Below are 17,771 nucleotides of genomic sequence, written 5' to 3'. Positions count from 1 at the left end.
CTTCACAAGGCAGTTTAGCATTTGAATGAAATTAGTTATTCCAGTCCTTAGTGGAAGGAAATTATGAGCATTGCAAAATCATTTCATTGGACATGAAATAAGATAAATTAACTCTCAAATTTATTCAACAAACTAGAAATCATAATACCTGCACACCTGCTTTGTCCGATAATTCCATTTACATGTACCTTGTTACTCATGATCATAAAATCATGTTACTAATATGCAACATCAAGGTATTTTTCTTGCAAATGACAGTATCGTCTTCACTTTACTACTTGTAAATTGTGCAAGACTTTGCAGGTATTAATAATTCTAATTGTAACTAATCAGGAAATGTTAGCTTTAAATGCACCACTCTGTTTTGATAATTCATCAACATGCAAGGCCAGACTTTTTCTTTGTATATCATTCAAATGAAAAATAAAATTTGTTAAATCAATAATACTGTCAATAGCACAAATGTTGTTTTAAACTGATTTTTTCTTCATCAAAGGCAATAGAGAACATTAATGAAAAAAAAAAAAATAATTAAATGTTGAATTAGAATTAAATTAATGCTGACAAAAAGTGTAGTGCATTGCGGTTTGACATCTCACATTTTTCATCACAAGACTTCTAAAATCCTCACATCTTGCCAAAATGAAATCTAATGATGAAAATTGTTCAACTTACAACTTTTCAACCCAAAATTACACTCCAAGTATACTATAATGCTGTTACTTTAAAATTTAAAGTCCTTCATAAAGAAATAATACAGGTAGCAGGAATTTAAAATGCCAATGCTCCCTCCTTTGTGTGTCTTTTGTCTTTGATGCGTATGTGGCATTTGTTCTTATTGTAAATGATTCGTTCAAATTTCTATGTCAAAATCACTACTTCATTTTGCAACCATTTTATCCTCATATTATAATCCTAACATGTATGTATCCAACTTGTCTATGCATTCATGTACATGGTGCATCTTGTATCTCTATTTAGACCGACTATCTGTTTACTGTCATGTTAATTCCACAGACTGTAACCCTTCCTTGCTTTGGTCGACTATTCAAATTACCACAGTCAACTTTTGGCACACATACAGTGTGTGCGTACCATATGCTGAAATGGCAGTCTACAGTATGGACTAAAGTGGACCAAAAAAGAGCTAGTGAGGTTGTTGATGAATGCTATCACTCCAGCTATGTCAGCATCATTATCTATTTCTTATTTCAGCATCTTTGGCAAAACATACAGGCACAATAGCAAAGAATAAAGAATTAATGATGACTCAAAGTACTTTCTAATCAACTTTTGGTAAATTGCAATGCTCTTATGTTTATCAATTTGTTTCAGCAAAATAAATCTGGTCTTGATTACCAAGACGAAACCATCCATGGTTGTATCTTAAAGCTGTCTCACATAACACAGCATGGCATGTGCTTGAGAGTCTTCCGTTCAGACACTGTGAAACCAAAGACCATCATATCCAAAAACTGTCAAATATACATATATAGCAGACTGAATACTTTGCATTTCTACACACATGATCAAGATTGATCTCAAGTGGACCCTGTAGATTTTCTCTCAGCGACCCTCTCTTTGCCGAAGATGCCTAATCTCTTGAGACTTCTCTCTTCCCTTGAGAGAGCATCACAAGCTGAGTCCGCTCGAGGTCTGAGCTGAACATCAAACATGTCCATGGTCTTTTCATGGTCTGGTGAGAGAGCCCTTCTGAGGAGCGGTGACGGCGGAGTCTCAAGGTTCCTAGAGCGCATGTACTTCTTGGTCTTGACCTTCATAGGGGCAGCCAGGGTGGGGCTGCTCAGCATGTGGGCGGGGTAGGACTGGGTGGTGTTGGAGCTTCCAGGAGAATGCCCAAGACTGGTCACCACAGCCAGAGGGCTGGGGCTACGAACAGGGGATTTAGGGGCTGGTGACTGGTTGGGGGTCCTGGCTAGAGGGGACAGTGGGATGTGACCGACTGACTTCCTACGGTTCCCTCCAGGTCTGAATGAGAAGGGTAGTTTATGAGCCAGACCTTGCAGTGTGCTGGGTCTGGATGATGTGTAGTGTCCAGCGGGTGAGTTAGGGCAGCTCGATGATGGAGAACTGTTGGGTGACGATGTCAACGGTGTGCTGCTTGAATGTTCACTAGGTATGTGAAACATGGGAGGGGAACGTGGTGACCGCGATGTCGGCGACCGAGGAGATGTATCCGTCCCTCCCTGCCTGCCTAATGCTGCTAAGCTAGCCCTGCTTCCATCTGTCGATGCCCGTTTCAAACTCGACCTTCTGAATACTGCACTGCGCCGCCTTCGCTCTACGGAGTCCCTTTTACGCTTGGGCTTCTTTCTCCTGGCCATCTTACTGGACGTTGTATTCCTTCGTCCACATGTCTGAATGGTTGTCTTGACCATGGGTACGGCATGGATCACAACCTGTGTGTCACTCATGATAAGTTCTACTATCTCACGATGGATCAAGCCTTCTACTGGAGCGTTGTTGATGTGAGTGACGAGGTCTCCGGGTCGCAAGCCAGCTTCGTACGCAGGACTTCCTTCCTCAACATGCTGTAGATATGATAGAAGTCAGAATTTATGTTAACCTATCGCCTACATGAACCAGGTGGTCCCCATGTTAAGCTTACAGGAATAATAGAATTCAGAAGTCAACAGGTTAATACATCATTGTATTCATCATGTTGATGTCATCAGAGTTACTGAAAACAAAAGACCTGCCTACATTTAAATGAGAAAAGGGCCATAACCATGTTTATTAAAATATTAACAAAAGTGCCTCTCTCAGAAACAGAAAACTCCTCAGAACTTTAAGGGGACAATAATGTACTGATCACTGAAACTATGATTTTTCATGAATTTCTTTTTACTCATGACCATTTCTATTAAAACTAGGCAAGGATAATGGGATCATTTACCCTAACAAGATGATGAAGGGTGTATAGCATCTGTTTGGAGCCAGAAGGTCATTAACTAATATGCTCTAACACAGAGTTAATGCCCTTTTGGCTCTGAGCATATGATATGCTAGATACTTACCCTAACTAGATGATGCAGTGTGTATATGTTGGACTCTCCTAGGTAGACCTTGATAGCCTGCATGTGGAATCCCATGGTCTTCCTTCGCGGTGGTTTCTTGATGACGATGGGTGACTTCATGCTACTCATGGATGGATCCCTAGACGGAGAATCGTCTCTGGAGCTGCTTGATTCTCCTCCTGGGGAGTTGATGGGCGATGGCACATGAAGCTCATCTGAAACAAACAGGGGTCAAGGGTTACCGATAAATAAGTCTTTGGCTTGATTAATACAGTGTCTCATGGGTTGCTGTTGAAGGAAACGTCACAGGAAATCAACCCACAGGCCGTCCACCCGAAAGATGGCTTGACTGCATCTCAGAGAACTGCAAAGCAAGATCCATACACGGCTGACAGATGCATCAAGACTGGCTGTAGACAGAAATACCTGGCATACCATCACCATACAGAAGCCATCTCGAGGCCCCTTGCCTGCGTGGACGGCATAAGTCAAGTAAGTCAAAGTCTCAATGGTTAGGGCAATGGTCTTGAAATCAGGAAGTCCGGTTACACAGTAAAGTGAGTGCAAGTGTACTGTTGGGTAAGACAAGGCTCAATATTAACCTGATCACAAAAATAGGGACATAATCCCCAAATGACAGTGGTATCTCTGTGGTCTTACAGGGAGAGAGAGGGGTGAAGCCCACACCAATCTACTGTAATCAAAGATTCAATTCAATTCAATTCAATTTTATTGTTCATGCACAAAAATAAAGATCATTCAAAATAAAAATCATTCTCTGGCTGAGAAAGACATGATGTAGTTACCATGGCAAGGATTAAAACCCTACCAAGGGACTGACAAATTATGGGCAAGATCCCTCGTCATTGAAACTTTACTTATGGGTAAATAAGTCGACCTCCAGTTTAAATTCCACTAGGAATCTTTTGGAGGAACAACAACCAAGTAACCAAGTAAATGGGGGTATAAAGAATATGACATGAGTACTAACCTGATGGTATGATAAGAGACAGCATACTAGACGATGCTGACTTGACAACCGTTCTACTCTGTCTCTCAGAGGAGGAGCTGATGTGCTTCCCATCTCCTGCACCTAGGAACCCTGACGACCCCAGAGAACCCTGAGACTCCAGCGACGATGCCAATGGGCTGTCCTCGTCAAACGAGATGGAGAAGCGAGGGAGGACCTCCCGGAGGGGTGGCTTGTGGGCGATGCCGGTCCGACGGCGGGACCGAGGGGAGGAGTCGTGGGGCGGGGTGCAGGGGGAGGTGGAGGAGGCGTCAGAATGCTCAGCGGCCTTGGCATTGGCAGTCCTGAGCAAGAAGGCAAAGAGGGAAGATATTGATTTCATACTTCTAACTTTAAAGTATGACTTTCATCTATAGTCAAATAATGGTCATACAATAAATATACAGCATTTGATCAAATGTTGGAAATTTATTTATTTAAAATTTCTAGGAAGTCACCATTTAAAAACACTCAAGCTTCTGTAATTAGGACTGCTTGTGATCATCAATACTAAACAAAACAAACACAGGCACAGACTGCCAGAATATCAAATAACTTGCAATTTGCTATGAGAGTGAATATTTATCCAAGGAGATTTTGCCAGAAAAAGCAGATCAATCAAGAAGGTGAAATATTTGGCACAATGTTTTTTTTCCCCCTGCAATAAAGATAATGATATCAAGGATACGATACCCTGATATGTAGGTTAAATGTCATACTTCTTGCCATGGAAAGAGGGCTCACATGCCTAATGTTTTGGAATACTTCATGAATGGCCAAAGAAATAGTAATAATAAGAAAAATGAATGCACCCAAATAAATTTAAGAGATTTTGTAAGGATCAAATGGAGCGTTTTATAAAAGATAGAATTATGTAAAACTTATGTACAAGAAATGAATAGCAAATCAACATTGATTATTTTTCATTGCCACAAAAAGTTACAAAAAAAAAATACAATACCCTGTCCCCCAAACACAACATTCTGCCTCATTTTCTGTCCCATAATTTAACAAACACACAAAATTAATCAACTTTCAATTAAATTCTCTTAATTCAGTGTCATAAAAAAGATTTTTTTTAAACTAAAAAAACATGGAGAAATTTAATTTTCAATGACTTGAAGGAACAGTAGTGATATCAAACTGCAGTCTACATTCAACAGAAGTATGCAGTAGTGCAGACAGAGTCACAGAGTCACAGTAGTGTGGTCTTTAGTTCTTGTACATCTAGGAATGGCAATGGTAATCCTATTCATGGTGTAGTTAATCTCACAGTGCTTCATACACATGTAGATACTCAGTTGCAGTTAAAAACAAGTATCAAACTCCGCAAAAAACGTTGGAAACTCAAGTTTGGTTGATTATATCTCTCTCGTCATGGCATTGCTATGTTTAGTATCATTAAAAAGTGGGTCTATAGTTTTCCTCTTTAAAAGTATGCCCCGTTGGTATGATTGTTTTAGTCATGGAACGTGCATTACATCAAAATAAGGTGAAAGGTCAAAAGTGAAGAAGTTGCACAATGCACTGCTCTTGTTCAGCTGTGCATTCCTCTTTCTTTGAAGAGTGAAGGGCTACTGTGTAGTCCTTGGCATCACAATACCAGTGCATTTTGGAACTTTTCACTTTTGATCCTGCCTTTTTTTCCAATGTACTGCTCATTCCAAGTCCTAACAATTATGGTATTATCTTAAAGCCCCACTGCACTACTTATAGCTACTTGCGCCCTCTATATAGTAAACAATGCCTAAGAAGCGGTGACCATTGGTTCCCCATGATCCCCCTTAATTTATGTTAATTGAGAGCTGATTTGATGAAATGACCATGTAGGGAGGTCTAATCCATCTTTGCCAAACTAAATAAACATACTTCCTAATGATACTATAAATAAAGTGATAATTATATCATGACAATACAGAAATAATTGATCAATCTTGAGTTTTCAAAATTTTATTTGAGGAGTTTATATAAGAGCAAAAAAAATTGGCTGTACTCCAAGTAATTACAATTTGAATATTAGAAATGCTTATGATGGATTTGGGAAAATCCCACTTGTCAAATCTCTTATTTTGAACACATTTTCATATTTCCGGACACTTAAAATAATTCATGAGCAGATCAGACATGTAATCCTTAAGTTTTGGATGAAAGCATCAGTATGGTAAGAAAATTAGCACACCGATCAAACTTGCAGCAAATAATGAATATTTATATTAAGCTGACAGATCCCAAATTCTCTGGATGATGGAGAGTGAAGACAATAAAAGCAACAAGATATATATATAAAATAAACATTTGATCACTTGTTACACAATCACAACACAGCAAAAATGTGGGCCTGTGACATAAACATGACAATCAAATGTCAAATATGAAAAAGACCCAAGAAATAATGACAATCAACTTAAAATATGATTATTTCTTTGGGCTAACAATTGATTGTAAATGCTTATGTCACAAGGCCTTGTGTCCACAACATTTTGCACATTGTGTTTTTGCAGAAAGTGCTGACAAAAAAAGATATTGAGTAAATATATATTGCAGAAGCAGTGTGCGAGATTGCAGAAGACAGACTTTGTACTGACTGGACATTTAACTGTCACAGGCAACCGTTACCTGTCTCTCAAAATATTTCGATAAATGGATAAAGAGCCGTGATCATCGGTGGCAAAGCTGGCTGAGAAACGTCTCGATAGCCGAGCGATATCCCTACGATTCCATGGTCGGTGGAGAAAGAACAAGTATGGTAGAATATTACCTACTATTCCCAAGAATATCTTTTGATAAATTCTACTACAGCTGGAATTCTTGTGGAGGTTTTGGCCTTTGGCATCCTATCATGAGACAGGCATGTGAAATATTTAAACTATGCACTACTCATCAAAGTCAAAACTGAGACGAAAAGTAACCCAGCATTCTCTTTGAAAGAGCTTCAATTTATCAAACCTTCCAACGAATTTTGTATCATTTAGGAAAAGAATACATTTTCCAAACTTCAAAAGATTAACAAACTAATAACAAAGATTTGAAGGAGCTTAAAGAGCAAAATAATATGTATGTCAAATTTATTCCACAAGGTAGAAATATCAAATCTGATTAAGTTTAAGGTTTGGTTTTGCAAACATCTCTAGTGCTATAGAAGTTTGGACACTGCATTGCAAGGGTGATGGCAGGGTGCATCTTGTGCACAAATAAAATAGACCTTAAGATTATGAGATTATAATTAAAGTATCTAAGCAGAAGATATAAAAAGTGAAAATTGGAAACTATTGCCTCTGCATTATCATGGTCATGTACTTCTACATCTGTATAGTACCATTTTGGGTTGCTGGTCATGTGTGATCTTTTCTCTTTATCATACCTAACCCAAGGACTGGTTATTATTATTATTATTATTATTTATTCAACAAAGACAAAGAAAAATCAGTGAATACAAAACAAGACTACCTTTGGAAGAGAGTCGCATGTATGCCGGGAAAAGAAAAAGATTAACTAATAACTATAACCCAAAGTTCTTCTTTTCCAATCCATGTGACTTTACAGAAATGGAGAGAATAAAATGGTGAGGTAAACTATTGGTTCAGATAACTATTGCTATAGTATATGCTATAAAAGAGCTGCATTTCTGAAGTAGCTTGGATCGGATAATGATTGACACTTACCTGTCTGGGAGGCTACTAGCCCTGTCAACATCCACCGTCAGGAGCTGCGGAGAGTTCCTGGCAGGCAAGGAATGATGGGATAGATCCCCTAGGGGTAGCGAAGCACTATGAGACCTCTCTCTTCTCTCTGTGTCATCGGATGACTGTGATACGCTGCTGCACGATCGACTGAACCGCGGGGAGAAGGTGGAGAAGTTGCCAATTTCAGGAATGTCCTCATCGTCGTCTGAGTCCAGCTCATGGTTGTATCTCTCTGAGCGCGCTGAAATAACAAGATATTAAGAAATAATAGCAATTCATGAGATGAAATGTCACACAAGTCATATTATTTTAGGGGCAACACATTTAAAGTAGATACTTGATAGAATGTTTTGTCTAATGTGATTGAGCATTAAGACAATGAATTACATAACTCCTTGTATCTGTTTGCAGCAATAACTACTGTGCATGATGCAACAGTATATATGTTTTTCCTACACACACACAAAAGACGGTCTTAACATGTCCACATGGACAGCAAGATTTAATTGCTATGTCACACTTGGAGCCTACAAACTATTGAAAAAAGTACTATTCTATTTCTCATGATCATTGTTGCAAAAGACAAGGGTTTGTCTTTTGGTTGATTTTCCTACAAAATTACATACATATACAATCCCATGGGGAAAACTGTAGCTTTTAAAAAGAAACTAACAGGGACCGTCTGACTTCCCACATCTAGCAACAGTCTAGAGGTTTTTTTTCTCCAAGAATGCATATTATAAACAAAGACAGCAGGGACCTGTTTCACAAAGCCTTTTTTCAATGACAAATGACAAAAATCAGTGACAAATCTATTGATAACCAATCACAAGGAAGGATTACAGTAGCTTATAACATAAACTGTCATTCGTCACTGATGACAAGTTTTGTGAAATGCCCCCCAGGGACCTGTTTCACAAAGCCTTTTTTCAAAGATAAATGACAAAAATCAGTGACAAATCTGTTGATGACCAATCACAAGCAAGGATTTCAGTAGCTTATAACATAAACTGTCATTTGTCACTGATGACAAGTTTTGTGAAATGCCCCTCTGGATAACTCACCATCAAAATAGCTTGTATCGTCTTCTCCTTCCAGCTGTGGAATGAAGTCAGCCTTCTGCCTCAGCAGACCATTCCAGTCAACCCCTTGAAAGAATCTATGTCCCTTGACGTCTTCACTGCCCCCTGTACCCAGTCTGAAGAGAGGGTCCTGCTGTAGGAAACCGTTGATCAGTTCCATGGCCTCGTCCGATAGGGCATCATCACCGTCGGGCCATTCAATCATAACTGTGGGTAAAACATGGTTCAATACAGGGTATCTAGTATTGAGATGTCGTAGAGTGGTTGTGTAGTAGAGTGGGTGTCTTACGACCAGAGGATTCCTGCTTTGAAAGTAACTTGATGTACAAGTGCGAATGAGAAGACCATTTATCCTTAATTACAAAGTCCCCCGGATAAGACTTGAAGCCAAAGGTGCTTAAATAACAACTCAATCTGTCAATTAATTAAGGAACACTATTGGTAATCACGTAAAGCCTGGAAGACTTTGGGAAGGACCAACCCCTAGATGACATCAATAAGTTATTCAATAATTTCATCCTATAACATATCCCCCAATGTGACACTAATCTCAGTTAATTGAGTAGGCCATTTTCGTAATGTAACCAAATTTATGCATATGTCTTTGTGAAGTTCCTCGATACAAATTATTTAATTCAACTGTTACAAATAAATGTATCTAAATAGTCAGAATTCAAATTGCATACATTAGTAGTTGGTAGGTAGGACAAACATTATGGCATTCCCTACCTTACAACACATAATTTATGCAATTCACATTCTGACTATTGAAAAAGAATTACTCTTAACAGGTGAATGAAATAATTCAGAGCGAGGCCCTTACGTATAAATTTGGTTACATTACGAAAAAAAGGCTAATTTGCAGCAGGTGTAAAACAGGCATCATTTCTGAAATCACTAAAATTTCTTGTTTTACAGTATAAAGAAACCAAAATGCATAATTCATTAGTGTCACAGTAGTAATCCTTCAGTTATCACAACCTGCAACTCCATGAAATGATTCTTTAATAGTTAGGGGTATCAAACTATACCATAGTTGTTGTATAACTCTACTCACCATTGATCGTCTGTGCGAAGAGTTCTTCCGGAGTCTCACCAAAGAAAGGGGGGCATCCTACCAGGATCTCATAGAGGACCACGCCCATAGACCACCAGTCTACCGGTTTGCCGTACCCCTGCCTGAGGATCACCTCCGGAGCGATGTACTGGGGTGTGCCGCATACCTGCTGGTCCTGGAACTGTTTGGTGTCCCGGTCGATGTTGCCTTCATACAGGTTTGTTGTTACTGTCAATGCAAACACGGAAAGGAACAGATAATGAGGATGAGTTAATACATACAATGAGTCAGCCTGTGCCATAGTGATGAAAGAAAACTTGTTACCTAATGCTTATGAAAAGATCTATTTCCTGTTTTTACTAGTTCTATTTTGATTGAAAGGTAAGTTTGCTGAGAGAATGAATATACATCGATATCAAGGAAACATATACTGTCTTTCTAGCTTTGGAGGTTGCAAGCTGAATATGCAGATGAAAGAAATGATAACAAAAAACTTTCAGCTACTGCCCCCAACCCCAACCCTGAAAAAATTATTTGATATTACGGAATAGGATTGGAGAATGTATATGTCCACCCATCCACCTTTCAGACAGATTGAGGGATCTGCAATTTTGCACAAATTTTCTGCATCCACTCTGATCCAAACCCTTGCTATGATATCCTACCTGGATGAGCCTAAAAACTTTAACCCATTGCCTATTGGAACTGGGTGGGTACTGTATTAAGCCCAGGAGAGCCAATGAACTCAGGAGTCAGTGGATTATAGTCTAATTAAATGGGATACTCACAGCTCATGATACCAATCTTGGACAGACCAAAGTCAGTCAGCTTGATGTGTCCTGTCGATGTAATTAACATGCTGTGAGAAAAAACATAAACAAACATTAAATGAAACAACATGAACAATTCCTACTTACAATTAATATTACACATGTAGTTTGCAATGCAGACATGATGACGCTCACTAGTGTCCAGGGTAATACCTCATTATGATCAGAACAACAAGATAACTACTGTGCAACAAGACATTTAATTGGATAGAGTCCTGACAGCCCTAGGGATAAAACCTGCTGGTAGATCCAATTTTTTGTTATCTATACGCTGTCATAAAATATAAATTGAAATAATACATTATATCCTATCAATAACAAAATGAAAGGAAATTAAATTTGTGTGTGACCTGAGGGGATCGGAACAGTGAGTCAGGATTGATATGAATTATGTCAAAAGCTCTACTTTACAAAAAAATAGAAGAGGGCTGACTTACTTATCTGGTTTGATGTCCCTGTGTACGATTCCATAACTGTGTAGATACTCTATGGCTAGTACTGCTTCAGCAAAATATAATCTGAAAGATAAAATCATTACACAATGAAAATATAAGATCTGGAGAAAATGAAAAGCAGGAATTTCTTATAGCGTCACAGAATGGGGATTACTTAAGGAAGAGGGGGAAGGATACTAATAGGAGACAGAGAATGGGTTATGGGGGAGAACAAGGCATAACAGTAGAGAGAGAGAAAGAGAGAGAGAAAGAGAGAAAGAGAGATAGAGAGAGAGAGAGAGAGAGAGAGAGAGAGGGAGGGGAAGAGAGAGAGAGAGAGAGAGAGAAAGAGAGAGAGAGAGAGATAGGGAGGGGAAGAGAAAGCATTCATATTCGTTTCTGACAGAAAGCCACAGAGTGACATTTTGAAACCATCACATGAAAAACAAAGCAGATATAGACATGTATCAAACCATGTCATAAGAAAAGAGTACCATTAATTACTATATGTAATACTACTAATGATCTCTTCTACTTGTATCTGGTCATCCTTAAAATCTGCCGTGCTTTTTAAATCTGACCTTCCAACATATGTTACCCCTCATTAGGGACAAAAAAGTTCACTAGAATTTCTTATTCCATCGTCACAATGCAGAGGATGATTATAAAGTTGTGGGGTTTTATGGATGGATTGAACCCAACCTTATTAGTAACTACATCCTGTTATTGAAAACAAGACTTGACGAACGAACTGCAAAGTATGACTTTTATGATGGCCATAATCACAGTCCACATTTCGAAACCCAGGGTATGAGAAAAGTTTGAAATGATTCCATAGTTTCTGTTAACTTTCTAGCAGTTGATTTGATTCCATTCGTTTTCTTTTTTTAATGATCTGGGCATCTACTTTAAAGTTTGTAGCACACATGACATGGATATTTTTTGATTGCTGAGAAATCATTGCAACTTGCATTTGATTATGAATGTTATCAAGCACGATATCTATCACAATGACACAATGGTTTGGTCTTCAATTTTTGTTTTTGTTATGTTGTTTTAGAGGTTTCTTTTCAGTTTTGGTAATGGAATAGCCTTTTGAAAGAATCTGGGTTGAATGAATTCTGAATCGTTCATCACTTCATGCATAAGATGCATTATTTGGACGAGTAAAATAGAAACAAACTACAAATGCTGTTTGGAAATCTCATCAACTGAAAAGCACAACTCATATTAGGCTACATGTTTCACATGTGAGGTAGGACGACTAGCTAGATTAAAAAAAAGAAAATCTTATATCTCTTTGCTCATTATTCAGCTACTATATTAGTTTTCTACCGAATATTGTGTGGAAGATGCTAGTTAATCATCATCTTGAACATTCAGCTTAATTTTCATTTCATTCAGCAGAAATTTTTAGTGACAGTTTTCTGTCTAAGAGAGAACTAAACATTACCTGTCTTTTTAAAGATATGCTCTTACTGGCAAAAGATTGATTATTAATGATGAATAAATGATGTAATAACTGATATATTATCTTACCTTGCTGTTTCTAGAGGAAGTGGTCCTATATGTTTGATCAAAGTAGCTACGTCTCCTCCTTCTACATACTCCATCACCATGCACAAATATTTCTGATGAAGAGAGAGAGAGAGAAAACAAAATATGAACAAAATAATTCAAGATATATGTAGCTATCAAATCAAATCAAATCATACCAAATCAAACAAAATCAAATATAAACTATTTTGGCTGAATGTTTCATTTAATTGCCCTCCTTTTATTAGAGAAATATGAAAACAGAAAATCCATGACAAACAAATAGTTTTCGAATCAAATCTTTTATAAATATGAAGGATTCACTTGATTTCTGATGTATAGTTGGGCTGATTCATTCTTTCATTACATTTTTCTGTTAATAATGATGATGATGATGAACAGCATTTGTATGGCGCCATATATCTGTTGTTAAAAAAAAACATTCAAAGGCGCGAATATAGAATAGAATGTTGCAAAGGTGGGCTACTGGTATAACAGATGAAATAACAGATTTTGCAAAGATAATGATCCTTACAATTTTATGTATTCAGTGATACCTGCAGGGGAGACAAGAAGAGTAGTCCATATAGACAGGTGGTCAATATGTACAGGTTCACTTCAGGTTACAATGAGAACACTTTTCAAGGGAAATGAAAAAATGTGGTCATTATTGACTAATGGGTTTTTCTAAACATGTGGTCGCTAAAGCAGGTTTTACTGTGGGTGTTTTAAAGTGGAACACAACAAATTTAATGATCACATGGACCTTGTAACATCCAATGAACGCCTGTACGTCTTGTAACATCAAGGATTGCCTGTATGTCATCTTACCTTTGTTTCAAAGCTGCAGTAGAGAGCAACAACAAAAGGGTTCTCCGCAAACGTGAGGATGTCACGTTCAGCAAAGACCTGCTCCCGCTGGTTCCGAAGGGCAATGTTCTGCTTACATATCTTCTTCATGGCAAACCTCTGTAGAGATGCCTTATGTCGCACCAAGTATACAGCACTGAATCAAAAGAGATTATAATAATGACTATTACAATAAGATATCTTGTTTACCCAGGGTAGCCTAATTAGTAATAATACTGTTCTCCCTGAGGGCCCTGCAATCCTACCATTACCCCGGCTTCAGCCAAACTACGATGATAAGGTGCTGAAGCATTCAAGGAATTTCTGCCCACTGAGTACCCATTCACTTCTCCTGGGTGGAGAGTGGGAAATGCAAGTAAATTTTAAGAAATTATTCCATACATAATAGAGCAGGAATCCCTCTTCTTATATTACTTTATAAATAGCCCAATGTGCCAGTAGAGATAATAAAAAAAACTAATACAAAATAATTTTGACTTGTATCCAGATTGTTTTTAATTAATAAGGTTAGATGTATTCTGTGCTCTTGATCACTTACCCATATGCTCCATTGCTGATGATTTTGATGTTCTCAAAATCTTCTTCTCTTGGTTCCTTAAAGCAGTCTCTACCATCAACATTACTCTTGATGAATAAAAATGAAATGATAATGACAGTATTACATCTAGATTTTAATTCCTAACTATATATTACTTGAAAATATTTCATATCACATCATTACATTATGGAACACAATTATGGAACACTTAACCATTACAAATAAGACAATTATCATCAATTGAAATATTTAAGAGGAAACTTAAGCACCATTTATTAATGTCTTAGTTTTAATACTGTATAATTATTTTGATATTGTACAGAGCCCTTGAGCAGTCTTTTAGAATGGATATTTGCGTTTTATAAGTTGACATTATTATTATTATTACCTCACATACAAGTATTTTCATATCACAAGTTAATTATCTGTAACAACCCCTTTCCTAACTATGCACCATCTCCCATTCCCCCTTTTTTGTTCAATCTCTCTTTTTTTTCTTGCTCTCTGCCTCAATCTCTTCTCTCTCTACAGTTTTCTGCCCATGCTAACATATTCCTCCAACATGACCAGTTTGAATGCAAGCTGTAACATAAGATCTTCAACCCTCTCATCCAATGCCCACATTTGTGGTTGACACGCCATGAAATGACTAGCCAATCAGAAGCAACTTCTGTTGATGCAACTATATCTCAACCGCCTATGATGACAAACATTAACACCAACCCCACCGTTACCATGCTCCTTACCTTTTCATCCTCTCCTGAATCCTGGCGTGGCGGTGAGGGGGAATCCCCACACAGGTCGCCCACGTCTGGAAAGTGATCAAAATATGCTATATGAGGTCAACCATAGGTGAGTGAGTAGAAACCCATCACATAACATGACAGGAAGAGCAAAGGGTGGGATCATGTGGGTCATCAACATGATTTCAATGTGCATTTGAATGTTTCAAAATCATGAAGACATACATGGAATGAATCACAACATTCCCATTATAAATTGCATTCAAATTGATAAATTTTGAAAAATGTGTAAATAAGAAACATATGGATATGCCATTGAGTTAAAGTTAACACCAATGAGTTGAAAAAAGGAATTTTGGTTTGAAGGAATTATACAAAAAATCATTGTAAATTTTCACAGCAAACATCACAAGCATGCCATTATGAAACACCAATTTTTTTTATTTCAACAAGGAGTTGCACACAAGGTTAAAAGGATAAATGGAACCAAACCCATTTTTAGTTTGTAAAATAGCGTGAAGAAGTAGTATGGACCATGAGTTTTCATCGGATGCCCACAAATGACAGTTGAAGGTTGGTGTGTTGAGGATATCGGAGCACATGGGAGGTCACACAAGGGAGGAATGCCATAGCCAATAGGATGTTGATTTCCATGGTAACGGGATAGCATCAGGTCCAGAGTATGGAGACAGCACAGGAATGGATCGGCAGACCACAGAGGTGGTTGTCAGGTGACGTTGAACATCGATTGGTGATAGGTCAGAAGAGAAGAGATTAAGAGAGGCAGATGTGAGCATGCAAGTGATGCAGGAAAAAGGAAAGAGAAGAGAAGAATTGTTTTTGATGGATGAATGCAAGCAGACAAATGTGATGGAGGATGATATGTTGGTGAGGTTTGGAAGATAGAGGGATGATGGAGAGATAAATACATAGATAAGCAGAAAAAAGCAAAGATAACCAAGACAGGAATGATGACAATTATGATAGTGATGGTGGTGATGATGATGATGATGACCATGTTGCCAATAAAATTGATGGTGATGATAATGGCGATGATGATAGTGATGATGATAGTGATGATGATGATGATGATGATGATGATGATGATGACGATGATGACATTGACAATAATATTGATGGGGATGACGTTGACGTTGTTGATAATGATGGTGATGATAATAAGGACACCAACAGAAAAATAAAAAATACCAATACGAAATAGAATCAAACAGATTCAAGCAGAAAAATAGTAATGTTTAGTCAGCGTAAGGATTAATATGAGGAAAGAGATGAAACAGTTATTTGATGTGGTGTTAAAATAGAAAACAGACAAGAAAAGCAGGGGAGAAGGGTGTAAATTGGAAGAAAAGAAAAAGAAAATATAGAAATTAACCACTTACAAACAATCTACACTTTCACTTCATACAATAGTGAACTTTCAACAAGGTTGAATACTTTGCAGTGCATATCAAGAAATAAAAGTAACTAAAATTCACAACGAACATATTGCTCTATACTTTGCAATTCTTGTTAAGTTGAAAAATGTGGATGTTAAAAGCTTTCACACATTTTCAATAAGCACACTAACACTATCTAATTTGTTGAAGAAATTATCTTTGTGTTTGAAGAAAAATTACAGATACATATATACATTTACACAAAAATACACTACTCAGTGTAAAGAATGAAAAGAAAAATAAATAAATATATTTTGAACATAAATATGATACTCTTGATATATATTACACCAGAAACAATGACATGCATACACACCAACGATGTGAACACTACGAATATCACTCCAACAATGTACAGATATAGAACAGAATACTACTTCAATTTCAATATCAGGGGAGGAGGGGGGAGGAGGGGGGGGGGGGGAGGGGGCTATTAGCTGAGCAATGGAAATGAAAGAAAAAAGTAGCTTCCTTTAGGAAGGTGTATGCAGCATTCACTCACAAAACATTTGTTTCAGGCTTTTATTTTGTCACAGACATGGGGTCAGGGTTAAGAACGGAGTTAAGGTCTATGGCTTGGTTAAAATCATAGCTACGACTACATTAAAGTCGTAGACACAAGTTTAGATCCAGGTTTAAAGTTTGGAATTCAACTCGAGAAAGAAATTGTTGATGTAGCTATTGGTTCAGGAGCATGCCTCACAAAATCCAAGAAAGAGAGATGCTTTCCAAATGCTTTACAGTATATTTATAAATCCATCTACAGAGTCAGAGGGGAACGGACGAGATGACAATGTCTCTTACCCAAGGGATCTTTGGTAAGTCCTAGCTGGTGGATGATGTACTTTGGTAAGTCTTCTGAAATAGTGGATCCAACTTTGGCCTGGTCCTCGAAAGATTCCAACAGCTGGAAAAACTCCTCAGGGTCGAATTCCTATTCAAATAGAAAGGAACATTTACATTTCAGATATTCACAGTTATACTTGGTACAGTCAAACCTCCTTTAGTGACCACCTGTCTACAAAGACCACATTTTTTGTTTCCCTTGAAAATGGTTTCTCATTGAAACATGTACTAAAGGAACCTGTCCACAAAGACCACCCGTCTACAAAGGCCACTTTTAGTGTTTCTCTTGGGCGGTCACTATAGACAGGTTTGACTGTATAAACACTACCAGAAGGAATTAAAAGAATTTTTTTCAAAGAGAAGGCATCCAATTTTGCTACATTAAAGATTGATGCCTGACTTATTGACTATCATCTTACATACAAAAATGACTTGATTTATTGAGGGTTATATGCAGACATTTGAGAAAGTGCATTGGAGAAAGCATTTAGCGTAAGTGGGCTGATAACAATTGTGAAGGATAAGTACATAATTAAAACAAAATTTTATCAACAAAGAAATAGCAGAATATCAAATGAAATGAATAGTACTCAGCATCCAAAGAAACCCCCTGAATCATTTCATTCTTCTTTTTAATTAAATAATCAA

At 37.6% G+C, this 17,771-nt stretch overlaps 1 protein-coding gene across 9 annotated transcripts in view; it reads right to left on the bottom strand.

Moving 5' to 3' along the window:
* LOC590093 (microtubule-associated serine/threonine-protein kinase 1) overlaps positions 1–17,771 on the bottom strand; it is a 74,773-nt gene continuing 57,002 nt past the window's right edge. For 7 of the 9 annotated variants that reach the window (XM_030996501.1, XM_030996502.1, XM_030996504.1 and 4 more), the window contains 14 exons: positions 17,082–17,211; positions 14,824–14,909; positions 14,078–14,163; positions 13,501–13,675; positions 12,673–12,764; positions 11,137–11,217; positions 10,658–10,728; positions 9,870–10,097; positions 8,795–9,019; positions 7,710–7,971; positions 6,664–6,756; positions 4,030–4,352; positions 3,039–3,253; positions 1–2,552 (listed from right to left, as the gene is read on the bottom strand). In XM_030996501.1, the coding sequence (XP_030852361.1) occupies positions 1,542–2,552; positions 3,039–3,253; positions 4,030–4,352; positions 6,664–6,756; positions 7,710–7,971; positions 8,795–9,019; positions 9,870–10,097; positions 10,658–10,728; positions 11,137–11,217; positions 12,673–12,764; positions 13,501–13,675; positions 14,078–14,163; positions 14,824–14,909; positions 17,082–17,211 (3,078 nt within the window). In that variant the 3' untranslated portion in view covers positions 1–1,541. The remainder of the gene's footprint in view (positions 2,553–3,038; positions 3,254–4,029; positions 4,353–6,663; positions 6,757–7,709; positions 7,972–8,794; positions 9,020–9,869; positions 10,098–10,657; positions 10,729–11,136; positions 11,218–12,672; positions 12,765–13,500; positions 13,676–14,077; positions 14,164–14,823; positions 14,910–17,081; positions 17,212–17,771) is intronic. The other 2 variants (XM_030996506.1, XM_030996507.1) reach the window with 2 other exon arrangements.

The sequence above is a fragment of the Strongylocentrotus purpuratus genome, unplaced genomic scaffold (genome assembly GCF_000002235.5).
Source record: "Strongylocentrotus purpuratus isolate Spur 01 unplaced genomic scaffold, Spur_5.0 spur5_scaffold_3, whole genome shotgun sequence".
Classification (NCBI taxonomy): domain Eukaryota; kingdom Metazoa; phylum Echinodermata; class Echinoidea; order Camarodonta; family Strongylocentrotidae; genus Strongylocentrotus; species Strongylocentrotus purpuratus.
Note: the sequence above shows the minus strand (reverse complement) of the source record. Positions and strands in the feature narration are given on the sequence as shown.